General features: G+C 36.3%; 1 protein-coding gene across 9 annotated transcripts in view; it reads right to left on the bottom strand.

The window, feature by feature from the left end:
- QKI (QKI, KH domain containing RNA binding) overlaps positions 1-27,462 on the bottom strand; it is a 149,364-nt gene that overhangs the window by 72,302 nt on the left and 49,600 nt on the right. For all 9 annotated transcript variants that reach the window (XM_040058510.2, XM_058419869.1, XM_040058505.2 and 6 more), the window contains exon 3: positions 12,178-12,294. In XM_040058510.2, the coding sequence (XP_039914444.1) occupies positions 12,178-12,294 (117 nt within the window). The remainder of the gene's footprint in view (positions 1-12,177; positions 12,295-27,462) is intronic.

Raw genomic sequence — 27,462 nt, 5'->3', positions numbered from 1 at the left:
ATATGCAAAAAATTGACATTTTTGAGGGTCTTCAAATTTCCTTTTTTTAAAATTTTTCTTCCTTCCTTTTAAATACTCGATGTGATTTTCTCTTTCGCTCCCCTTGCAATACAGGAACTTTATTTAACCAGCCAGTAGGGTGAAACTCATTGCCTGTCAGCTTGCTGTTGTTGCCCATGCAACATGTTTATATCCCTTCTGTTGCTCCTTCCCTAAGGGTCACTATAAACAACTGTCTGAGCAGCAAACATAACCTGTGTATTTGAACTTCCACCCACTAGAGCCTAACATAAAAAAGGATACAGCTGGCAGGGAAACCTGAATAATTCCCTCCAAGTGGTGCCCCTGCAAACACTCCCTCATCTATTACATGGCTCTTCAAGAAGACACTGGGAAAATCCTGCAACTACTACCATGAAATACCAGGATCCAAAAAGCATACTAAAAATACCATATTCCTGCCGATTTCTCCATCTGGCAAGATTGGTGATACAGCACTGTCCAATCGAATTTACAATACCTAATACTCCAACTTGCAGCAGCAGCCAGTTGCGAGTAATTTTAACAGGAACACAAGTAATATGCCAAGTATGACTTCCTTAAAATCATTACACCTTATTCCACCTGCTGGTTCTTCTACTCTAAGTCACGAACCATATATTTAACTGCAAGTAAGAGGTCTGAAGCCTGCAATAACCAAATCAGACTTCCTTAAGAGAGCCAAAACACATAATCAATAGTAAATGTTTTTCCCCTTCAAAATGTTTCTGCAGGAGTATCTAGGGAACAAAGCAAAATCTTCTATTTATCTGGTTTTTCTCAGAAATGGAGAATTGTGGGGGTTTTTTGTTGTTTGGTTGGTTGGTTTTTTAGGAGGGTTAATTTTATTACCAAATGAACTATTCCCAAAAGGTACATTTCAAGCTAAATTGAACTTAACATTTAAAAGGCTGTATACAGAAAAATTCCACTAGTCAGGGTCCAAACCCCAATTTTGGTATTTCCAATACCCTTGTGTCTTCACTGCATACTAATTTCCAGAGTAGCTTCAGTATTTCAAAGCATGTAACTTTAAAATTTATCATTTACTTTTGTTTGTAATACAGTTTATCTTAAGACCTTTTCTGATTCATGCTGTCAAGAGTCAATGAGAGCTAAGAGATTTAAGTTCTAGGTATTTTTGTCAGTCAAAATTTAAGTGATCATCCAATTCCAGCACTGACAACTTGAAACAGGAGTATCTCCCAGCCATCTCTAAGACTGCTTCATCATTTATGGATCACTTACTTGATGGAAAATGACTACAACATACTTTATCAACACAGAAGAACCTCCATTTCTCTCTATAAAATTTAATTTAAATCTAAAATTTGTCAACTGCTAGCTTTTAGTTGTTGAAACTATGTGTCAGTAATAGTATATTTCACAAGTTCAGCAAGCCAGTTAAAATATCTGCCAAGACCCCCAATAGCCTAAAAATTAAATTCCCTCGAATACATATGGTTGTAAATAAGCAAATATTTGAAATCAATAGCTCAGAATTTTAAGTGGCTCTGACATAATTCTGTCAAGTGGATCAACTAAGACAATCAGGTACTTCAGGTGGATTCAGTCAGCTAAACATGGTTTTCAAGTCTTTATCACCAATTGCCACAGAAGCAATTGTTTCTGTGTGGCTCCAGGACTGAACAGTCCAGATGAACATTTATAAAAATACTCCAAAGTGCCCATAAGCAGTGGCAGAGCTGTTATTAATTACATTATGGGCCCCATCTTTCAGAAAACTATTTCTTTCTTTTTCAAGAGAGACATGCAATTGCTGAAGTTCACAGCAACTTTAGCACAGAATGGACCCAGTGCTGCCACTGCTTTACTGTCACAGTGTTAAAAAAAAAAAAAATCCAACAAAGAAATTGTCACAAACCCAATATCAAATCAATATTGATAAAATAATTTTTAAAAACCCCCTCCAGATAGTTAAATAACCCCATACCAGAACATCCAATTCCATGAAACACTGACCTCACTGGAAACAATCTTACCAAACTTGTGCCACAGCACCTGATCACAGAACACTACAGAAAGATTAGGAAGAAAGTAACACCTATGCCAGAATTACCAGACAGAAGAAAAAAAAAAAAAAATTACATAACTATTTACACATAAACATTTAAATTATATGCACTCACTGCCCACGTGCCAGATAAAGGCACCCAATTAACAGGCTCTTCTTTGCTCTTGAAGAAAAATCCCTTCCATTTGTGCATGCAGAAGTACCACCAGCACACTTGTAAAATGATGCATAGAAGAAAGGACAGTTTGGTTCATAATTACATCGCCTATTTTTAATTGTGTCAGGAACCAAAAAGGTTTCAGGAATTCTAGTTGAGATACTAAATAATCTTCACCTTTTATTTCTACTCATTCCTCATGTCACATCTACAACTCACCTACAAAAACCTCTAGCCAAGTATGAGAGCAACTTTGCTATCTACTCTCCACACCTCTTCAAAAGCTACTGCATTCAGAGTTCAAGTTTGAGTAACTTCAAGGCAAACACACTGGTGAATTTGCATTATCACCCTGACTCTCAGGAAATAATTTTCTTCCCATATTTTTGCTGTTGGGCGTTTTCTTCCCATTCAGATAGTCATATGCATGTTAAAAATTTTCAGCTGTTAGTAGCACGAGAAGTGTGTCATTATTTCCTTTTGCCTTGTGTAATCTTCCTTGCCTGCATTACTCAGATTCCCCAGTTACAACTCTGTTTTAAAACACCAGTGATTACATCATTTGCTACCATAATTCAAATATATAAAATGTTGCTAGAAACTAAAATGCAGTGTAGTATGCTTTCATGTCATCTAAATGTATTTTCAGAGAATAAATGAAGCACCAAAGAAATTAGACTTCCTTTTACTATAGTAATTTATAAAGCACATGATCAATGAGAACAAAGTACTCAAGGACCAAGACTGCAGAAGATAGCCAGAGAAGATTTCTAGAGAGAACTAAGAGGAACCTCACATCAAATCAAGGAAAATTAATACAATTTACAAAACAAGGGAGAAATTCATGAAAGAGGGAGGGAAAAAAAAACCACCAGAAAAGTTGACTAAGGTTCAAAGTAGCAGAAACATTAGGAAGAGGAAGAAGGGAAGAAGACAGGAAAGGAGGGAGACTCAGGCTTCCCAGGGAAATGGTCAAGACTGACAGAGTTCAACAAGTGTTTGGAGAATACTACTGAGCACATGGTGTAATTCTTGGGATGTCCTGTGCACGGCCAGGGATTGGACTCAATGATCCTGAAAGGTCCCTTCCAAATCAGTATATTTTATGATTCTATGTAACACTCAGTAAGGAACAAAAAAAAAAAAAAAAAAAAAAATCCTGCAGCTTAGCTTTTGCTATGAAAATGGAATTGCTCCATAAATTATTTTGGGTTACTTTCCACAGTACTATACATATGTTCACTCCTCAGAAACCTCAGTTTTTCACACATCAAAACATTATGGTGTTTTCCAGCGTCTGTGTCAAATTCTTGACATTTTTATACTGACTAGACATCTCCTCCCTGTATTGATTCCATCTATTCTTATCAAATTTTGTACATAGTTCTCTAACACTTCTTATGAAACCAACCAATAACTTGATATTCCCATTTTTTTCCTACAGCCAGAGTTTTCCTGTTACTTCAGCTGCCAGGTAAACCATTCTGTCAGGTCCATGAAATCTGCTGTCTGAATGTAGTCACTGTTTTGCAGATCTTTCAACACCCAAAACCAGCCTAATGTTTTCTTCATTTCAAGCTATTAAGGTTAGGACAGGATTTTGTTTGTCATGTAGTAATATAGTGCTGAATTGACTTATGAGTCAAAGTACATTCAATAATCACTAACATCAACAAACGTATCAAGAAAGTATAAATACTGTGTGTTGTGTTTGTTCCATGGCACAAGATTGTGGCACTTAAATCAGATAATTTACACAAAATATCAGATTCTACTAAGTTAAAATCTCTAAGCATTGCTTGGAATCTTCTACTACTGTAAGAGTAACAAGTTCTCTCTAACAGAAAAACAGATTTGTGTACTTGGCTTTACCAAACATTCAAATAAGCTTTCATCTTTTCATGCATATACTTAACATACACTTTAAACAGAACTGTTTTGAGTTGTAAGCAAATTTTTTAAGATACATTCAGTGTGCATGCACTTCAGTGAGTCCTTTATTTATCAAAACATTCCCCATTTACTGCCCAAAAAGATGTGAAAAAATGTAAAAAATAGAAGACAGAAGCTGCTAATTACTCTCATGAAAGATTAACAAAAAATGTCCAACCTTCTGTCTATAAATGCCTCTCTCTACCTTGAAAGTATAAAAACTAACAATAAAATATTGCAGCCACAGCTGGATAAACTCTAAAGTGACGATACTGTCGTATCCTTATTAACATGTCCACAGCTACCTGAATTTCATTCATATGCTTAATGTACAGTACTGGGGGCCATACACAGCAGAAGTGCAGCCTGTGATTAACAATATCCATTTCAATCCAAGTCTAGGCATGACAAAGGCTCATACTAAGTCAGAAAACCTAAGGAAAGTCACCGTCCATAAACAAGTTTAAATGGCAAACTGATCACCTATTTTTGGAATTACACTTTGTGATTGTTACCATACAGCGGGCAAGGAATCCAGTATGGTGCTGCAATGAAACAGATTACTTGGCTCTATTTGGAAAACGGTAAAATAGCACAAAGTCTAATATCTCTATCTTCTAAACATTCAATCAGTAATTCAAGTATTTGGTTTCAGCAATCGTGCTATCTTACTTTTGCGCTTACTCTTTTACTCCATGCTGAAGAGCGTTCCTTATCAGTCTCAAACAAATTGCTAAATAAGACCCTGAGGAGCCACATCCACTATGGTAAGCAACCACCTGCCAGAAGACACCTAAAAAAGGAGGAGAACCAGTAATAACAGGGAACTGCCAGCTACTCAGGAATCACACAGGAATGCTGCTTTCCCCCTGCAACAACGAGCTCTAACTCCGTCTCCACACTGAAGTTGACTCAATCTTCATGCGGGCACAAGAGAATTCCCACAAGCCTCAAACCAAGTACGGCTTTTCCCATACAGAATTTTAAGCACAGTTGCATAATACTGAAAAAACACACCGAAAATGCAAACCTGAACACAAATTATTTCTGGTAAGCAAGATTATCACAGCATTAATTCTTAAGAAAGTTAGAAACGTTAGCACGAAAAACCTTTCAAGTTACAGTAGATTTTCGTTGTTTAAACATTGCTTCAATGCTTTGCTAGACAAAGTAAAATGCAGGTAGAGGTTTGCAGACAATTTCGTCAGCATCTCAAAACAATTCTGTATGCAGTCTCCCACGCCTTTCCAAACTTGTATTCAAATGCCAGATACAAACTGCTGTGAGCCGAAACCTGGTCAACCTTTTAGAACACAATGAACACGCTCCGTGCTTCCCACCTCACAAAAGCTTAGGAGCAATTCTGCAGAAAGAGAACTTCTGCTGTGCTACAGGATGAGTCAATTCCTGTTCAATAGACACAGCACTTTAATTTATAAACCAGCCTTGTTTATACACAGATGTTCAGGCCATGATTCAGGATTCCCTTGATACACGTTTTTCCACTACACTTCATGCTACTTTTCTCCAATTTCAAAATAATCTAGATTCCCTCACTGCTTGCTCCTAAGGGTTTTTCCTCACAGGGGACTGACAGAAAAACAAATATAAGGAAAGCATAATACAAGCTGATTTCAACTAGCAGGGCTTTGATTACACTTCTACAGTCTACGGTTTCCAGTGTACTTCATGGCATTATAAGGAAGTATTTTGTTAAACTCAGTTATTTCCATATTTAATTAGCTCAATAACCAATTTAACTGCTCTCGGAACAAAATGACATATAATGAATTTTTGATAGCAAAGTTAATCATAGCCAAAGGCTTCAGCTATTTTTCACATTTCATAGGAAAACCCATGTCTTAGCAGGGTTAAAATCTGCTTGGAGCTGCAACTTTGTATTGAACTCATGTAGAAATATATCCAATATACACGGGATATATTCGGTATGTAGCCAATAAAGGGCAAAAGTATGTATGAAATAAGCCATCTGAAAGATGCATTGCATCAGATATGTATCACTAATTTTTTCTGAAAGACTAATACTGCTCTGTAATAATTTTTAAGGTCCCTCAGGCACCTAATTTTTTTTTCCCTTCAAAATAAAATCATTCTGCTCTTGAAAGTAAGAGCGTTCCCCTGGCTGCTATGAAAATACTCTTGAAATAAATTACTTCAAATAAGAAGCGTTTGTCAAATCTTATATAAAACTTCAGGAAAATATTCTCTTCTTGTAAAATTTGCATTCCCATACATAACTACGCTAGTTGTGCCTGCATTCTTCACTACTGTCATTGTGAACTGAACATTTTTCTTTTTTAAGAAAAGATGTATGAGGGTAAGATTCCAAAGATAATACTCTAGAAACTCTGGAGTACAAAACCCCTGTGAACAGGCTTAAAAGGAGTTTGCTGTCTGTGAGAAACAGCATCTATTACCTTCACCACTGTCTAGTAAAATCTCTATTTAAAAGAATTAAAAATTCACTAATATTTAGCATTTACTTATATAATTAAATCAGTAATTTGGTAAGAGGACTTTTTTTCCTGTGTTTTATTTGTTTATGCTATTAGCTAATAGTGTAAACTCTTGAAAGGGTCACAGGCTCAAATATTACCAGGGATATAACTCAAGAGGCCTCTGTTTTGTCTGTGAAAAAGAAAAAGGCCATGCCTTAACAATTCTTTAATAAAAATAGTAGTAAAATCCAGCTTTACAATTCCCCTTGTATTCAAAACTGCTAGTTACAAATGAAATTAAGGTTTTGATATTGGAACAGAAAAACCCATTTTCTGAAGTACTCACTACTGAAAAAAAAGAAAATATTAGCTTGCAAGAAACCAAAACTATTTTTAGCACACCTTATGTTTTACAATGAACCTCCAGGAAGGCAAAGCAGTATTAACCACCAAGTATATTCTTAAACATCTGTTTTAAAACAGCAGTTGTGATACAGTCAATATATATATGTTTACATGACTACTTTTTATTTATAATTTAAAAATAAAAGGTCAATTATTGTAGTAGCCAAAAATTAAGCATGAAAAAAGTCTCCCAAGCTTAATCAGTTTGAGAAATCAAACTTAAGACACATATGCTTATGAAAAAAAAGCGTGTTCAGAGGAAATGTCACTGTGGAAGACACTGGGGTTTACTGTTCCCAGGGTAGTTACTATCTTAAACACTTCATTCTGAATGCCCTAAGTAATTTTCTATTCTGAGTTTATTCCTGAATGCAGTAGATTCAGGACACACACTGTCTAAGGCATGTCTCAGACTGAACTGAGGAGCCTGCTCATACAATGGCTTTTAGTGGATGGTCACAGAGGCTGACAGCAATTCAAATGAGTGTAACAGTCAAACGCTTGCAGCTTTGATTTGCAACAGAAATTAACAAAGCAGAGCCCAGCACCTCAAACATGCTCAGCTGCTGCTCCACACTGTCTCAATCAGTTTCCAGTAACTAGAGGTCAATTTTAATAAACAGCATCCTTAAGGATGGACACTGACAAGGGATTCTGCTAGTCACAGTTCAAAATGGAAAAGTGAGTATCTGACCTACTTCCAGAAACTTCACCAGCACTGTCAAAAAAGGATTTTTTTTAAATAAAAGGACAGTCATTCTAGTCACGTATTTTGAATATAATTTTACTTTTACATGTCTCTGTCCGCAGTCATATGAAGTATTTTTCCCCTAGTATTCCTAAAGGTACTGACAAAGAGTCAAACTTCCACCTTTGCAGCTAGTTACAAAATTTTTTAAAACTGCCATTTCAAACCACTATTTGCCAACACAGACAGGCACATGTGACCATCAAACACCACTGGCATGCTTTTGTGTAGAGGCACGTGTTAGAAGCAACAGGTTTGAGCCAAGTAATTTACTCCGGGAATACAAGAACAGTGACTGCTGGTCAGCCTCCATTTTGAAACACAGAACAACTTCATTTCCTCATATATGCTAAATATATTCTATTTCAACATGCATATCAGCACCAGATCTTTATGATTTGTTCAACAGAGTACTTTTCACAGAATATAAAAGCTAAGCATCTTATAATTAAGGTAGCAAAAACAGGGCTTGCTCAACAAGACTGTACAATGTGACATGCAAATCTGACGTCACTAACATCACTTTTATTAGCTAAACAGAATATTTAAGCCTTTCCATTGGAAAACAAAGTTTATCAGATGGCATTTCAAAACCTAAAAGGTAGAAAAATAATATAAATATGTAACACTATGCAGCATGTACATTTAATAAAACATCCCAATCATAAGACAGATAATTTTTTCCCCACTGATATTTTTCTCAAACTTTGTGCAGGTACCGAGGACAGGGTTTTTTTAATTCCTTTTTAGCCATACTATAAAAACTGTAAAATCAAGAGTTTGAAGAAGTGGAATTATCTATTTACTGTAACAACCCTGCACAAGTCAAAGATCAGGACTGATCCTAGCTCAGAGCATGTCTTTCATGAAGCCCTATGTTTCTGCTTGCAAGGTGAACAGGATTGTAGGAATAAGTAAGCTGGAACAAGTAGGTCAGAAACCATGAATCAGTTCAAATCATCTAATACTGAGTGAAGTGCAACAGACTTAAAACTGCTACAGAGGACGAAGGCATGGAGTTCTTCAAATTTAGAACCGCATAGCTGCCTGCCCTTCTATTTGAAACTACCAATTTTAAGAAAAAAAATCAGCGTATCATAATGAGATGGCTTCCTCGTGAAGTAAAAATGAATGATGCTCTCTCATCACACACTGTTCTACGGAAGATTCTTGTCTAAGAGTAGAAAGAAATGGAAAAAAACCCCAGTGGAGTTGACAAAGGCTGCCACAAGTCAGCAGCTTGATGCTGTTGGGCTTCATATCCCTCTCTAAAGTGAGATAATGGCAGTGTGCTGAAGAGCACAGGGCTGACTCGCTATAGGTGAATCAATGCCTATTTTACAGAATCCATTCAAGACAAGGGAGATGTAAAACAACGTTTTGCTTATCCATCGTTGGACAGTCATCACTCTAAGCTTTCCTTAACTGGTGTGCAAGTTACTAGTTTTCTTCTCTACCTAACGAAAGGTACATTCAGACAAAGCAAAAAAATGCCTTGGTCCTAATAAAGTTACACATTCATTAGCTTTTGATGAATGCCTGCAACCCCTTTCCCCTCCCCAGTAATCTCCTTCAAGTACCCCTAGGCTCTAATCATAGTATTCTCAGTAATTAAGGTTTTGATTTTAAATTTGTTGAAAGCTGCCTAGAGAGATGCTCTGATTACCAGCTGAGCCTCAAATACAAACAATTTGAGGATTTCCCCTGCTTTCTGGGGGGAATCTGTCAGCAAGTTTCAAAATGTGATGCCAGTTCAAGTGTTTTGGCCACATGACAAAGATTCCTAATTCATTACTTCTTTCACAGGATCACACAGCAGAGCAAAATTCTCTGCAGAGCATATATGGATGGTTTATTTTCCAGCATGTCAGTCTGTATTTTCTCTTGGATTCTGCAACCACTAGCAAGGCAGGAAAACTACACAGACAGTTTACTCAAATGTTTAGTACCATATAGCTGTCAAGTAAGATTGACACTGCTTTAGTAATTATTCCTTCCCACAACCAATAAACTTTCCTCTATAACTGGCACTGTGAAATCAGGTTTGCAGGTATAAATTGTACTCACAAAAAACACATAAAAAATTAACCTGCATCTCTTATCTCCTCCAAATTTCTAAACTATTCAGTGAAAAAAATCTCAAATGATGACTTCTAAAAAAGAGAGACTCTAGAGAAAGAAAGGGGTTTCAAAAAAGAACTAGTGTATCCTAACCTGCCATGAAAAAAAATAGTATTACTTCTGTGTTTTATACTTTGATGTTAATTAGCATTTTGAAGTACAACCTGTAAAGAAAGAAGCCATTTGAGAAAATGAAAAAAGGTAGTTATAATTAAATGTACTGCAAGACTAGGGAGTTCATCTGTAAGTACAATTCACCAGAAAAAAGGCAAGAGTCAACAGCAAGAAGCGTACTTGTGCCCCAGACTGACAGATGTCACTCACTCTTTCTATTGTCTGTGAGCACCGTGCCTTAAATCAGCTTCCAAGTAATTATTTTTAACAAGAAACATCTCATTGGTGTGTATCATAATCGAGGATTATGAAATTCTTCCTACTTCATCAACAGTGGAATAGCACCAAAAAATCTGCTCTGAAAAATGTAAACTAACGACCAATACAAATCACCTCAGGAGAGCAAATGAGCTGAAAATATTAAGAAAGGATGGCATGAAAATCAGTTTTCTAAAGGAAATTATTTGGCACTCAACGCCGGTTTAGAACCTATATCATACTGTTTGGTATACAAATATATTACAAGGTGATATAATTCAAATACATTCCACACTAACTGTAGTATTATTTCATTAAATTATCAATGGTCAAGTATTTAATGTTTTAAAATTATGAGAGAACCAACTTCGAAGTTGCAATGGGCATTCAAGTGCTGACTGGATCAATTTCTAGTTTTTAATGCGTACGAGGTTTTATCGGATCTGCCGTACTTGTCCTTGTTGAAGGTAGTTTTCTCACTAAACTTAAAAAAAACAGATGATTCACTCAAATGGCTTCAGTTCTGCTAATCTTTTTCTTAAATACAAAACTCCAGTAACTTCCACTGCCTATTCTTCTGTGACTTGTTAAAAAAAACCAAACAAAACGAAACAAAAACAAAAAACCAAAAAAACAAAACAAAACAAAACAAAACAAAACAAAAAAAAAAAAAAAAAAAAAAAACAACACCAAAAACAAAAAACAACCACGACCACCCCACTACTTCCCCAGAGTTAGTAAACCTGCCCAAGCTGTCTAGAGACAACTCCCCACAGGACAGGACAGGTTCTGAAGCACAGTGGTAGGAGGACACTACACCTAGCAGGCACCTGGCCAGGGTCCTGGGAAACCTGGACACGGTGACTCTGCCTGAGGAGGGAACCTCCACCACTGTGTCTCTCTAACAGACGTTTCACTAACTCCAAAACCTACAACAATGGTAGAATAAGACAAAGGACAGTGACAGTATTACAGCAGATTATGTGAAAACAAAAGACATTAAATGAAAATTGAAGAAAACACATTTATAAGCTGTGGGAAGGAAAAGATGTTTAACTGGGTAGAAATTAACTTTGTATTGTAATTGTTATGTACTACATACACATCAATAGAATGCAATATGCGGCTGATCATGTAAGGAAAAGGGGGGTGGGAGGGGTCTCCTTAAAAAGAATTTTAAAAACTGTATTTCTTGGAACAAAGAGAAAACATTCAAAACTACAGTGGAGATGCTGGTGTAACTTCAGCAGCAGCAGCAGCCAGAGGTAGAGGGAAATAGCTAGAAAATAAACCTAGAAAAGCAGAGTTACCGTGAGAGCAACCTGACATTCAGGAAGGCTCCATCACGCAGTTTCCCTATTCATACAGGCAAAGTATGCATATTACAGGACAAGGCAAGAACAGCCCTAATTACTTTGCAACTCCACCTGAACACAAAGCAAAACCAGAAACACAGTGCTTTGTGGTTAACTCAGACAGAAGTGACTGCCAGAAATACATTTATCTCTCTTTTTTTCCCAATTCACACTCCATGCACAAATCATTACTTTGGTAATTCTAAACAAGAAAGTTTATTAATAAAGACCTTTGAGGTTAACAGCTCTTTCCTAGAAAAATACATTTAACTTCAATTTTTACCTTTACCTTGTGAAATGTGATACAATTTTAAATTACTTATTACTTAAGAATACTTTATAAGTGGTAGTTAAACTCCCACTTGCAGAATTATGGAGCATGTATATTTTACTTCTTCAGGACAGCCTATGGTATTTACTAAGTCTGTGTAAGAAACTAGATAACAAAAAAGCATAATAGTAAGGATACAAGTAAGAATGAGAGACATGAGCTTATCCCTCCATTAGAAAACAAAATCATGCATCTGAAACTACACTGCTCTTGAAGACCTTACCTTCTTCTTGTCCCTCATTGAGCCCTTCCCTCGGACCATTATCTTGCATCCTGTTTCTGCCTCAAGTTGTTTAGCTGTTAGTCCTCTGGGCCCAAGGATTCTTCCAACAAAGTTAAACTGAAAGAAAAAAAATAATTTTGATAAAATCAAGTATAGAAAATTAATGAAAAATTTACCAATATGGATTTCTATATCTAAAAATATCAAATGTTTAATGGCTTAGGACACCACACTAAATGCCTGAGGTTGAAAAATGAGTTAGGTCCTGTTTTCACACATTAAGTACCCACTTGACCCCAACTCTGGGGATACAAGTTTCAGGTGAAACTAGGTCTTTCAGATGTAACATCAGGTAGTCTACATCAGCAGCAACCTTAATTTCCTACTCATTAAGTTCTGTAAAGCTCTTACAGAAACTCCAGGCTGCTCTCTGTCACCACAAATGCGTCCAGCCATGCTCATCTGTAGGCCAACAAGGCGCACCACGGCAAGGAAAACTTTGCTCAGGGGCTGCGTGCACCACCAGACACGCAAACAGATTCCATGTGGTGGGAACGCTCGAGTGCCAGGTGAGCTCCAGTCCCACCGTGGCAGGGGACCTTCAGGAAAGGTCCCTGTGCTCACTGCTCAGCTGCTCCCTGCTAAGGAGCCCGCAGCCAGCACTCTCCTTCCCCACTCCATGTGGTTCTGCTGCACTCAGTCTGGGGAGGACATTGAAAACATCTCTTCTTTATCGACCTATGCCGGGTCATTTCCTTCAGAAAAAACAAATGAGGCCCCGACATGATTATTTTAGGCTTCACGGGCAACATCTCTTAAAACATACGGTATTGTCATACGCACATACATACACACGCACATATATAAAATATTTGTGTATATAAAAAAATGTGTACATACAGACTCAACAAAGGCACATTACTTTTTGTAAGCTGTATAATTTATTCCATTGTACATAAAAATAAAGCAAGCGTTTAGTGTTTAATTGGCTGACTTCAGCAGACAGCCCCTCACCTACACTCAGCACAGTAATACCCCCATTTAGCCATACATAACATTATTTCCTAGTTATTTTCAAAAGCTTTTTCCCTTTCATTATTTTCAACCATACATTCTGAAAATTATGACATAAATAAAAAAAAACACTAAGTGATGGTAGCATTGAGAACACAGAGGAGTACTCTGTGACAACTGCAGTGCAAAGATGAAGCACCAGCTCAATAATAGATAAACTAAGAAATTTCAGACTGAGCATTACATTCAAAGAAGGAATTAAAACAACAGAAACTCTGCAGTAACACTCTGCTCTGGATATTTTAGATTCCAGTAAACAGAGTTATTCAGCGCAATTTTGAAGAAGTTGTTGGCTTTCATTTCCTCAGCTAATTAAAACTGGGCTTGAGTACTAAAGCTCAACGTATTTGAAATCCTTATGAAACTGCAAAGACCAGAAATTATTTAAGAGCAAGCAGAAATTATGAATGCAAGTAAATTAAAGTTCTTTAACAAAATTAACATAGCAGCTAAACTAGTCTGGGAATATGTACTCCCAAAGTTATTTAGTATTGCAAGCTCAGAAAACAAAGACATATTATGAAGTTTGAATCAAACTATATGGAGGTGAGGGGGCGTGGAGTAAAGATGAAATGAACTTGTGAACACACTCAGAAACAGTGAATCATAGGAAATTAAAGAAACATTCACTTAGCCTTGATAAAGCAATGAACTAGTTACAAGTAATAAACTTCAGCTGTGAAGTATTATAAAAATCTTACATGTCACACATTTCATGTTTAATACCAAAACTGTATCACTGTCTTACATGAACACTATCTCACTTGCTTCTCTCCACAACCACACTTCTGCACACTTAAACTTTGGAGAGCTATGCCATTCCACTGATAATGCCAATATACTATTGCAAAGCTGACTTTATAACAATATTTTAACCAACACACAAATGGACTAGTGTTTTATTCTCAATCGCCCAAGAAAAACAGCAGCCTCTAATGTTTCATTAATGTGGATCATGAGTGAAAGAATAATCAATAACATACTTTGGATAAAAATAAATTAAATAGAACTATAGAAGATACAAAGAAAAAAAAGTGAGGCATATGTATCACCCTCAAGTCTGCAACTTCATCCATGTGGTCCGAACATTATCTAGAACTTCCAGCTGAGAAATCTCAGACTTAAAACTACAACACAATCTGTTAAATGTTAAACCTTAACCAGGTAGGTCCTTTACCAGTTACTCTCAGGATATGTTCCTTATAAAGAGCCTTCACAAATTGTTCCAAGGCAGCTCAACCCCGCCTTTGCTTTCCAAACTGTACGTATTAACACTTGGAGTATTTTCGTACAGCTATTCCTTCCAAACCCCTGCCTGTTCCCAATGGTTCTCTCGGGCCCTAGAATTATATCATATCTAAAAGCAGGATGCCTAGACAAGGCAGTCATTCTAATGAAATATCAACACTATTATGTTACTCAGAACAATTATATCTTATAAACCACATTCTTATTAACACATCCCAGGTTGTTTCTTTCCCTCCCTCAAAAATCCAGTTCTTATGTTTGTTTCTACATTCACTGTCCCCAAATGTTCTTCTCCATTACCTCAGCACTGATCCTTTCCCCTAGTTTTATACTCATATGAAACTTTTATGCCCCTCTACAACAGCATATTGCTCTACACTTGTGTAATGAATTCCACGCTGCTGACATCAGGCACAGCAATTTCAGGACAGAATTAAAATTCAAAACTGTCTTTAAACGCATTTGGTTATGATTTAATTCTTTCTAAGCATACTTTCTATCCTACCAACCAAGTTTTTGTCAATGCATTAGAGATAAGATGAAGGAGAATGCTGCAGGACCCCACCTGAGGTGCAATCTTAATCGACTCATCAGTAACCAATTACCATAGATAAAATCAAGTATTGCTTTAACAAATGATCCCCTATCTTTTGTACCAATGTATCATAGTCACTATTCAGTTCCTCAAACAACCATCTTAAAAGTCCAAACTCAGAACTCGTAGGAAACCATAATCCAGACTCTTCTGTCAGAGACAGAGCAGCGACCAGCAAACACCACAACTCAGAAACACAGAGTAAGCCTTAATGTCAGACAGTTTTGTGAGACCCCAGCTGTATCTGCACCTACTGCTTCTCTTACCTGTCAGGCCAGCTGGACTATCAACCAGAATTATCAGAACGAGACATCTGACAAATTCAGGACCGTTCTTAATATCTAACTATTTCTCCTGCTCTTTGTCTCATATTGTCACCCAAAACCACTCATCACTGTGTTGTGTTTCTACACAAATAACACACCTGTGTTCGGGAATATTGCTTGTTCTAACTTTTGTACAGAGACAAAGCTAAGACTATTTCCCTTTAATTTCTGGGAGTATTTCTCACTTTGCATTTGAGTACTGCAGGATTCACCTCACCCCCAAGAGAATCACTAGTACAGAAACAGCAGAGGTTCAGAAATCAACTTGACCATTTTAAGAAAGAAATGGAAAAAAACCCTACTTTGAATGTATCTAACCTCACAGATGTTGAAAAGTGAGATTATGTTAAAAATTAAGCAGAAGTGGCTTAAACTAAGATTAACTGCTTCTATATCAACACAAAAAAGCAATCAAATGAAGTCAGTCTCTCCTTCCACAACAATTAATATCTCTCTACACTCATTATATTTTTGTATGTAAAACTTTCACTAGTGCTATTTCACAATTGTTTTCCTGAGTTTTATTTTCATGTGCTCAAATCTTCCTCAACTCAAAACCAGAACTAAAGAAGCAACCTCCAGAAGAAGGTGATACACAAACACAAGAGCATCCTAAAAGCCAAAAATTACAAGAGTTTAGTGGAGCTCAGGCATGTAAGTTCCAACCAGTTACACCCTTGTTTGCTCTCCCTCTGCCTGTTTCTCTACATCATCACCCTCACATTCCCTTAGCTTGCTAACTTTTCATGTTTGAAGTTTTCAGCACATGTAAAACACTACTGGATCTTGCTGGTGTGTAAGACAGTTACTGCCTTTTTTTCTTGAGAAGATATCCAAAACACACACCCTTAAAGCAAGGAGACAGCATACCTTGGGAGACTGCACACGAGGATCTTTGTTACTCGAAGTATTTGAGCAGAAATAAATGTATTGGGGGAAAAAAGCTGCTCCAAATCCTAATGTTTCTACCTACTCTGGGATTATTCTGCAGCAACTGGCACTCCCAAGAGTGTCAACATAATTTCCATGTGGTGATCTACCCAACATACCACTGCTTAAGAAACCTTTCCCTGATAAAAACAGCTTGGTACTTTTATAGTCCTCACCTGTCCCCACACCAGAACAAAAGTAGTAAAGAAAAGTGAGAATGAACAGTGCCAAAGACTCGGAGCTGCTGATTAATAAGAGACTACAAAGAAGTGTGTCTGGTTTTTACAGTATGGGAAATGCAATGTTTAAGGTTCTTTACATGCTTGGTAAATTCTGAGGAACTTCAGGCAGACACTTGTCTAAACTTGAAGTACTAAACTTCATACTACTATTGTGACTTTTGTATTTTGTGTTTTCCCTTCAATTATGAAAATATGATGTGACAAGGACTAATTTTACTTACAAAAAAGATTCTTTACTTCATTAAGGGAAATTAATTTGAAAAAATCCAATTTGATTGAAATATCCAAATCTAGCAAGAAAGTCCATAAACACATGCATTTGATCAAACAATTATTTAACTCAATTAAAAACTCATTTATTCTACCATCTTATTAGCAAATGTTCTAGTGACTTATTAAACATTGATTTTGCAGAGTCAGTTACTTATCACTGGAAAAAAAAGACAAAACAAGCTATTTTTCAAGTCTATTTCAATTAAGGAAATCAAGTAAAGTTGTAAAAAGCTTTTATATTCCCTAGGTACAATGCGTATTTGAGTACTTTTCATTCACAGCCTAAACATTATTTTAAGGAAAATCTCAAGAAAAGCTCAGTAGTTCTTCATTATAACAAAACCAAAAGATGCTCTACCCTTCATGCTGACTTAAAGCACACTTTAAGTAAGCAGCTAAATTAAGAAAAATATTATAAACACACAGAAAAGGAGCCCTTTCTTTACTAATGGCTCATAACAAATGCTTTGCAATGTATCTTTGTTTCTGGTAATCCAGAATTTGGTTTCACCTTCTGGTCCCCAGCTTAGAAAAATCACATAAATACTATTATTTCCTTAAGAAAACCCCCACTGTAATTACTACAACTGAATACTTGTAACCATAAATGTCCATTCTTGATGATGTTCATTTTTAACCTCCTGTAGAGAGCAGTCTCAGTATAGTTATGTCATACATGAAAACAAGCTCTCCATTTTGAGACTACTTTTACATGTAATTTCCTTTTTCTTTTAAATCACAATAGGACAGAAAATTTCAGGCTTCTCAATCAGTTTGTGATCAGCTTTGCCTTCCCTTATCCGCATTTTCCCGAGTTTTATTTTACAGCCTAGTTAGATGTTAGACATAACTGCCAGCTGAAAGTGGATTTCCATCAAGAGAGAAAACTATACCTTATATTTGGCCTTCTCCATGGTCAAATCAGTTTTCAGATTGCATACTGATACATTAAACAAACTAAAGAATCCCAAAAATGTGGTTTAAAATGTCCTGGTGGTTAGTTTGCTTTTTGAAGACATGGAGAGCAGCATTTCCTGCTCATTTCAATTCCATTATGATTTTTCCACGCCGAATAAAAAGCATCTGAAGACCAGGACTCTGCATGGTTCAGTGGTTAAAATATGTCATGGTTAAGAAGCAACTAAAACTGGCTGTTATAATGGAGAACATCTGGTAATTTTATCTTAAGCAGCAATACTGGCAGTGAGTTTAGACACTTCAGACGAAACCTTCTATGTCTTTGGATTGCAGTAGTCACACTCCAAGACCATTTAGGAGGTAATTTAATCTGACAGTCACAGGCTAAAATGGGAAAGGGAGTAATGAAGAGACACAAAGGAACTGCAAGACAACAAAAGCATTCAAAACAAAGCACGATTAATGTGTATGACACTCACAATGGTGTCTGTTTAACTCGAGTACTCTTTGTGAGCAAGATTAACATTACTCCAAGGATTAATAAATTTCTTAAAGATACAATTAAATTCAAGTATGTATTTTCATGCATATTTTTTACAAAGAAAACAGCTAATGCATTTAATTGTAACATTTATATGCAAATGAACTGGAAATACTAAAGCAGGAGATAAAAAAATAGCACTATGCTGACAAAACAAATACAAGACTGGACTCTTAAGCCAATAAATCTTTCACTGACCCACCAAAATTTGCAGATTTAGTTTTGATTTTTTTCACTGTCTTCCTTTTAAAGGAGTATTGTTTTATGATACTGGCAATACAGTTACTTTTCTGTATTTCTTAGAAAACCTTGCATTGCTCTCAGACGAGTTTTAGATAATCATAAAAAAAAAAAAATCAGATACACATGGCTGATTTAATTTTTTGAAAGCCTCTAACTAGAAACAAGTATAAAACTACTTGAGGTATTAGGAAACAAAATATACTGTATATTAAACTGTAAGACTGTATCCTTTTAGTTAGGTAGTTTAGTGTTTAATAAAGAAAGCAAAGCTTGTAGCATAAAATTATAGAAAGGTACCTTTGAGAATGAATTTCTGAGAAAGTAATCTGAAACATTTTATAGGAAAAAAAGAAATGACAAATGGGCAATTTACCCTACCTCACACTGAATATGCTTTCTAGCAATAACATTTTCCAATATTTATTCCATTAGTATATCATGACCATATAACCATTTCCACAATGACAACTTTGTCAAAAATTGGCTTTTGGTAATTGCTTGGGGGTTTTTTTGCTGTTTCAGGTTTTTTGGGGGAGGGATGTTTGCTCAGTTGGACTTTTTTTACAAGCACAGCTGTAGCGATGTGTATTTCTGTACATATAAGTGTACAAACACATACTGTTAAGAGAATTTACACCTGTCCACATGTTATGTATTGTACACGTAGATGTGTAATTTGACAGTAAAACAGCAGTTATGGATTAAATACACAATCTTTCAAGTTAGCATTTAGGGCCCCCACCTCCTTCTTTGAGTCCAAATATTTTCTTCAAATACTTGAAACTGTTGCCACTATCTCCTCCCATACAGAAGATGATACCACTACATTTTTTTGATAGGTTGGGATTAACAGAACAGAAAGGTTCTTCTTCCACAAAGACAAAACCTCAGACATATTTCATGCCTTTTAAAGTATTTTCAGTGATCCAACACCACACTTATCTCACCAGAAAACAGCTACACGGCTCTTGCTGAAGCAGTAAGAACTACTATCAGATAAAAACAAGCGCATCCTACACACAACTTACTCAGTGACCACATTACAGATTAGCTAAAAACAAGGAAGGCCAAGTTTACATAAAGAGTCACTTGCATACATTTCAGAAATCAACAGGGGAAAAAAGCATATGTTTCAAGAATAATGCCGAAATTGTGAAGCCTATCATTAACTGCATTAACACATAGTCTGAGGATTAAATGTGCTCTGGCGGAATTTGGCAAGTTCGTAATATAGTTAAGAAAAACAGATTATCTGATGAGATTTTAAAGGGAGAAGAGGCTGACATGCAGATGGTATTCACTGTCAATACAGTGAACACAGACAATAGTAACAACATTTAGAAGGCAATTTTTACATACAAACTAACTTTAGGTCGTTGTTAAGACCGCTAGTGGCAACACGTGAAGTCGTTTCCACAAGTCTCTACCAAACCCAACTACTACTGGTAACAGAAGAATCGCTGCAGACAGCAATGCATTAGAAACATTCTCTCCATCCCTAAATCTGCCATGTTTTCTAAGCAAAATCACCAAGGCCAAAGTACAAATGCAGTGAATATCAGCATGACACGTATAATCTGCTTATGCCAAATATATCCACTTACATTTGCTCTGTGCATCTGATATACACCTTTCTAATACTATAATAAAACCTAAATGAGAACTATTGAAGCATTTAAGTCATGAAGTTAGGTAGTAAATTAGAAAGACTGTGCTGTAAGCAACTTCTACATAAAAATTATCTTTAAATAATCTCTTCATCACAAACACAAAAATAAAACCATTAAGGCAGTGGAGAATAAAATATGGAATATCAACGGTCAGAAAATTAGGATCTGCCATATTTTCAATTACTTTTGTGCTAGATAAGCAAATTCAAAACTTCTAGTACATCTGTTGAACTACCTCTGAGATTACTTCAAGTATGAGCAATTTAATCCCTAGTATTTAATAAAAGGGTCACTACAGCTAAAATATTTAAAATAGTTCTAATTCTCTAAAATTTGAGTGATCACAAAGAGGAGAACAACATCTTAGAAAGGAGATAATGAAAAGATTTTTTTTTTTCTTTTCCTTAGTGTATTAAATGTGCTAACCATAATTTTCAGTACATATGTAATGTACTCAGACTGGTTCCATCTTTATTTAGTACACTGCAGACATTTTTACCAAAGATTATAGGGCTGGGGGCATTTTGGGGTTTTTTTGGTTGATTTTTTGTTGTTGTTTGTGGGGTTTATTTTTATTCATTTGTTTGTGGTTTTTTGTTTGATTGTGGTTTTTTGATTTTTGTTGTTTTTTGTTTGTTTGTGTTTTTATTTGTTTTTTTTTTTAGTTCTAGCTCAGTCACCCTAATCACTTTTCAACATCAAAGCCAGATAATAACTTGTCTCATTACGGGAAAGAACTGGTAGTTATTGTGGGAGTAAGATCAGCTTGGTCTAGCTCAAAAACATCTGTAAAATATGTATTAATGCAAAAACAAAGGATATGAACATAATTGTAATACATTACTAAAACAGAGTATTTGTGCAGCAGGAGAACAAAGTCGACATTTAGTGTTTTGAAGTCTGATGTAATATACAAAAAATATCAGCATCTGGAGGAAAATGAACACATTAGTGCAAAGGTTTTGCCTATTACTCATTGCAGAAGTTCCAATGAAAAATTCAGCTAGTAACAGAGAAAATGAATTCTCTGCATACAAATACGTGTATCTAATACTCTTTCCCAGAACTATATTTAAGTATTACAAAATGCAGATAATGTAGGAGTAATTTTGGTAACATGTTAAATCCCTTTAAATTATATTGTATTATATTTAGCTGGGTTTTTAAGCACATTAGAACAGTACAGATTCTATGGGATGTCCAGAAAGGAGAAAGATCTCCTGAAACTTTATCAAATTTGTTAGTGAACACTATGTGGAGCAGGAGAGAACAACTTAAATCTCTCTTCTAAGTACTGGGGTATTTATGCTCCATGGCATGCATGAGTCAGTCTGCCTCAATGCTGTCTAACCTCTAACTCACCTCATGTAGAAAGCTGGTGCCATCAGCACAATTCAAACACTGAATTGTTCACATTATGTTCACAAGCGAATAAAATCTCCTGAATGAACACACACATGCTGCAAGTCAGTTGGCTCACAAAAACTGAGCACAGTATTTAGCATTCGTTGGACAGTCAGTAAACAAACATGCCTACACAGACTGTACACATGACCTTTAGTAAGAAATGCTGATACAAATGGATCTATGTGTTCCAGTAAAACTTTATTAAGAATATAGTAAGCAATCAGTGATGAACAGTAGCACCTTGTTCTCGCTAGAGGATTAAGAATTGCTGCCTTCCCTTCTTGGACATCAGCAATATGTGTTTAATGGTTTAAAGGATGGATTATCATAACAGTTTGGTCTGCCTTAAAAATAACTCATCTATTATTTCCTACTGGTGATACTCTCTAAGTAACATCAAAACAGGTGGTACAATGAACTATAGCTTTTAGGATTTTTTTTAATATGACAAATCAGGATTTCTTTCAATTTAAGATTTTGCCACTTCAAGTAGTTCTGTTATTTACTAGAATCACAACTATTAAATCTTCAATGGGTAACCCTGAGTCCTATTCAAATATGAAGTCCTCTTTACTAGTATCTGTACTCTGGCACTGTAACATTATTTAGCAAATGAAATACTACTTCCAGTTGTACTCCAGAATGTGCCAAAGTAAACAGCACACCATATAATTTCAGATAGAAAACTGAGGTTATATTAATTGGGTGATTAATTTTAATAGATATACTGCTTGCTACAATAAAAACTAAATTGTTTTTATGAAGCACCACTATACCATTAAAGCCCCAACTCCACAGCAGCATAATCATCTTAAAATAAAAGAATCAACTTATTGCATTTCATAAAATCATAGAACAGTTAGGGTTGGAAGGGAACTTGAAGGTCACATAATTCCAAACCTCTGCCAGGGGCAGGGACACCTTCCACCAAACCAGGTTGCTCAGAGCTCCATCCAACCCTGCCTTGAACACTTCCAGGGATGAAACATCCACAGCTTCTCCTGGGCAACCTGTCCTACAGTCTCACCACCCTAAGGGTGAGGAATTTCACCCTAACATCTAATTTAATTCTACCCTTTTTCAGTTTAAATCCATTCCCCCTTGACCTATCCTAAAAGACCCTCTTGAGCTCTCTTGTAGGGTCCCTTCAGGTCCTTTAAGGGTGCCACAATTTACATACCATAATTCTGCAATGTTAGCTTTGTTGGTAGAGTTGACTTGCCTGTTACAGACTATTACAGATTATTTGCATTTGCTCATGACTAAGTAGAATATCAGTCACTGATACAGTGATCATTCAAAAAGCTCAGAATCTTTCTGATCACTGCAGTTGTAAGCTAGACAAAACAGATTATCCATGTGATGTCAATAAAATATAATTTTTACCCAGCAGACCAGATCCTAATGCTTAAAATGCTCCTTCAAAAAAGAAAGAAAAAAAATGCATATTAAAGTATAGCTGGGATTTAGAATGAATTACTAAATCCTTTAAATCCACATCATTCACCTCTAATAACCTCTGCTGAAGGCTTTGAGAGCATGTTTAACTGACAAACAGCTTTACAAACCTCATGTAAATACATTAGACCAGAACTATAAAAAATGAAATAAATAACATAAAAATCAGGCTAGCTTTCCAGGTCATTTTAATAATGGTAATACAGCTCTCTTGATTACAGAACAAAGAAATCTCAAAGCACAGATTCAAAGATAAAAACAAACCAGAAGTAATACACTGAAGGATACAACTTTTTTTTCTCCAAATTCTAAACCTGCAGTTTAAAGGAGGACCTGAGTAAATTAAAAGTGTTGTTCCTGTTAGGTACTGAAAAATTTTAATGAAATATAATGATAGCTAGATATTTATCTAAATAAACTTTTTATTTCTGTATATACAAAACTCAATATTTTCAAAATGTTATCTAGGATGCCAACTTAATTTTCATCCATTGAAACAACATTGAACCACTAACACAGTCTTCCTGGAAAACATATTTCCAGCTCCTCTGGAAGAAGATTCCACTTTTTGTTTTAAACACCACGTATACATGTGTTAGCACAGGTGGAAAAAAAAAAAAAATTTCTATGTAAACACAACAGTAGTACCTTTAATCTCAAAGGCACTGTTTTCACAGATTGGCTGCTAAAGAGCTAGCATAATTTCTTCAGCACTTCTTTGACCGATTTGAAGATCAGGCTATCTAACAGCATACCAAAAAACAGGTATCCTAAGCTTCTATATTTGGCCAATTACCACATCTAACCAATACTCTTTTCAATTTCATTTTCTAAAAACTAACCCAAGATGTAAACATTTATGCCAAGAGATTCACTATTTAGTTCAAAATTAAGTGAATACTAAGAAGCCTCACTGTCCTAGGATTGAGTAACAAATCTCTTCATATTTTTTTCATTTTCCTGTAGAAAAATTACACCTCCCCCACATAGTTTTAGCATTAACGTTCAGATTAACATTTGGCATGAACTTTCAGATGGAAGGTAGAAAGCAATCCAAATCTAAAGAGAGATCTATGTTTTTTGTGAAAGAGACTGCGACCATAAGACCTTACATTATATCATCAAAGAAACAAGAAATTTCAAAACACTGAAGATGTTGCACTCCTTAAGTTCTTTCAACTGAAGCAGCGGAAGTCAGATAACAAACTACAAAGGTAGAGAGAATTTAAGAATAACTCATAAATTACTGAACTCTAACACAAAGCTATAAAAGCTGTGCAGTTTTGCTTTTGACTGTGCAGAATGAAACCATCACTTGGAAAAAAGCTAATACTATAAATAAACTGCATTAGGTATATAGAAGGAATAAAGGCAAGTTTAAGTTCTGTTGGCATTTCTTCTGATATTTTTGTATAATGTAACGTATAGGTAATACTTGCCTAAACAAGTTACAGAATTCAAAATGAAGATTCACAAAGAGCTGCTGTGCTAATTAAAAAAGGGAACCAGCATTGCAGAAATGGCATCATGCACTAAATACAAGAGGAGACTTTCAAATTACTATACAGCTCCACAGCCATAAATCTCTCTATACAGAGGTACATAAAAAAAGAAGTCAATCTGCCTGAACACAATAGATCAAACTCCCTGAGCAAAGCAGCTCAAATCTCTCTAATCTCTTTTATTCAAGGCCTGAAAATCTTATCTAGTGCATTATCCTGCTACACACAATCCACCTGAACTTCCGCGTACCACAGAGAAGAAAAGCACATACAAACGCATAATTTAATGCAAGACTACCTCAAAATGATAGAAAACCACACTGACAGTACTACTGTCACAAGCAGAAGCTGCTCCTGTAATAGGAAGAAAACCGGCTCTTAACATTAAGACAAATGAGACCCAACTATCATTGCTGCAGTCTTGTAAAAGCTGACACTGAGCTGCTCGGTTCCATCTCCCTGCCACAAACACTCCAACAAGCTTTAAGGAAGGGGACACACCAATTCCCGCTGAGCGGGAGAGCTGGAATTTCCTGATCTCTTCCCGTTCTGTCAAGAGAATGCCACAGCACAAGGAACACTAAAAACAAAACGAGAACGTCGTCTCCACTAAAGGCTTTAAGCTGTATTACAGTTTCGTGTCTTTAGCCCACAGTTTCTTTCAGGGACGTGTTCAAGCCGGCGCCCGAGTGCCACAAACACAGACACTCCCTGTGAGTACAAAAGAGGACAGAAAGGCTTCTTCACCACCACTTTATTTGCTGAGGAGCCAGAGAGGAGGTTTTGCTCTTCACTTCTCTTTGAGTCAGCTCTAAGACAGTGGCAACAATCAAGTCCGGGTTCAAGAACTAAACAGGTTCTTGAGAAGAAACTGTGAAAATCTCAGACACGAGGAAGCAGCGAAGAGTATCAGGCAGGACTAGTCCTTCCACTAAGGTGCTGTACTTATTTCAATCTTGCATTCAAACAGCCTTCACTGCAAGAACTAGATGTAGCTCTAAGTTACACTTCAAATATGAAGCTTTTAAGCAACTAGACACAGATTTTTTCGGACGTTAACTTTCACTGTGAAAGTCCATCAAACATAAAATCATATTTAAATCACATGGCACTTTTCTGTCTCTCTAATAAAGATGGGGATTAAGATATATAAAGTTTTTACCATTCGACGGCATTCATGCTTTCATCTATTAAAAAATAAGCCTCTTTTTCTCCAAATTAACCATTAAACTCCAAGATACTTAATCAAGCATCAAACTGTTTTCAAGAGTCCCATCATGGAGCAAGAAAACATCAGAAGTAAGTTACTGTAAAAATCACCTAACAATCCACTTGAATCAAAAGCAAATAAGCAATTTTTTAAAGTAATTTTATTTGGACAGCAAACGAAGCATTCATGTCTTTTTTACGTTGAACAAGCTAGGTTTTAGAGTAGTTTTATAAAACTACTCGTATCAAATTAAAAATTTAACGTTACTAATAACAGCGCTCTTACAAGATTTGTCCTTCCAAACTCTTTAACCTTCTCTGTCATTAGGGCTGACTGATAAGCCACCAGCTGTTTTTTTTCTTCTCGGTGCTACAATGCATTCTCTTCCTTTTTAAGGCTAGTACACCCAAGCAACAAACAGCAGGACTTTAGCCAGCTGCTAGAATGTCACAAACCTATATATTTAGCTCCCATCTCATTTACGGCCATCCCTCAGTGTCAACCATTTCATGTCCCTTTTGCTCCAGCCTCCTGACATTCCTCACTGAGCTGACAACACTGCGGGCTGGATCAGCAGACAGCGGATGCAAGAACACACAACAGCAAAGCAGAGACCTTATCACTTCCCAGAGACAGAAGCCATGCCTCGTCAAACACACCCAAAAGCAAAAAGCGTTCTGGGTTCTGCTTCCCTCCCACCACTTCTGGACTAATTTTTACTGTTCATGAATTGTGCAGTTGTTTGCATAAATAGTACCTTTAGATCTTTGGTGAAATAGCAATTTGCTCTTTTAGCATGTTTAATTAGCAACACTCTTTCTTCTAAGAGGTCAAAACCCCCTCCTGTTTATATACTATTTGCTTTGTCTTTGCTTTCTCAATACTTTTCGAATTATTTTCGAATTATAATATAAACTAAAGTCGCATTTTCTTTCCATTTAATTTTTTTTTTAACATTAACCCTCTTCCTCACGCCACCAAGTTTAAAGAGAATCTTAACTGGGTAGTTTCAATTCCACTTCAAATAACTAAAATGTGATATATGCCCTAAAGTTAATTCATGGTAAAAGGATGTAAGATGTAATTCAACCCCTAGAAATATAAATTTTGTTTCTAATCCAGTATACCAAGAGTTAACTAAGACGAAAGCTGCACAGAGAGGGGTGCAGGAATTTCTTTTGCCAGAAAAGACACAGGAGGGACACAAGAAAACTATGATAGGAATTACCCGAAAAAGGGACACGAGGATGCCTCTGCCGGGAATCGTTAAAGGGAGAACAAAGACAACGGAAAAGGGAGATGGAAGCCCGGAGAACCAGATGATTACATCAGATCGATATCTCATCCGTCTCATCCGTCTCCTCCTGAAATTAACATCTCCACACCACACCTGGACACAACGATTAAAGGCATTATCTTCTCGAGCAACTCTATTCAGAACCCCAGAACTGGAGCTTGAATGTCTAATGAGGCTGCCTCGGAAGAGGGAACCTCAGAGTCCCGAGTTTCTCTCAGCGATCCAGTGTATAAAAAGAGACTGCTCCAAGCCAGAAATGTGAACTGGGGGGGTGACATACTGGCTAAGTGTGTTGCCGCGTTCACCCAGCGCCGATCCCGGGCTCGACGCTGTCCTTTTAATTGTGGCTGT

This window comes from Hirundo rustica, chromosome 3 (assembly GCF_015227805.2).
Source record: "Hirundo rustica isolate bHirRus1 chromosome 3, bHirRus1.pri.v3, whole genome shotgun sequence".
Taxonomy (NCBI): Eukaryota; Metazoa; Chordata; class Aves; order Passeriformes; family Hirundinidae; genus Hirundo; species Hirundo rustica.
The sequence above is the reverse complement of the archived record's forward strand: the minus strand, read 5'-3'. Positions and strand labels throughout refer to the sequence as shown.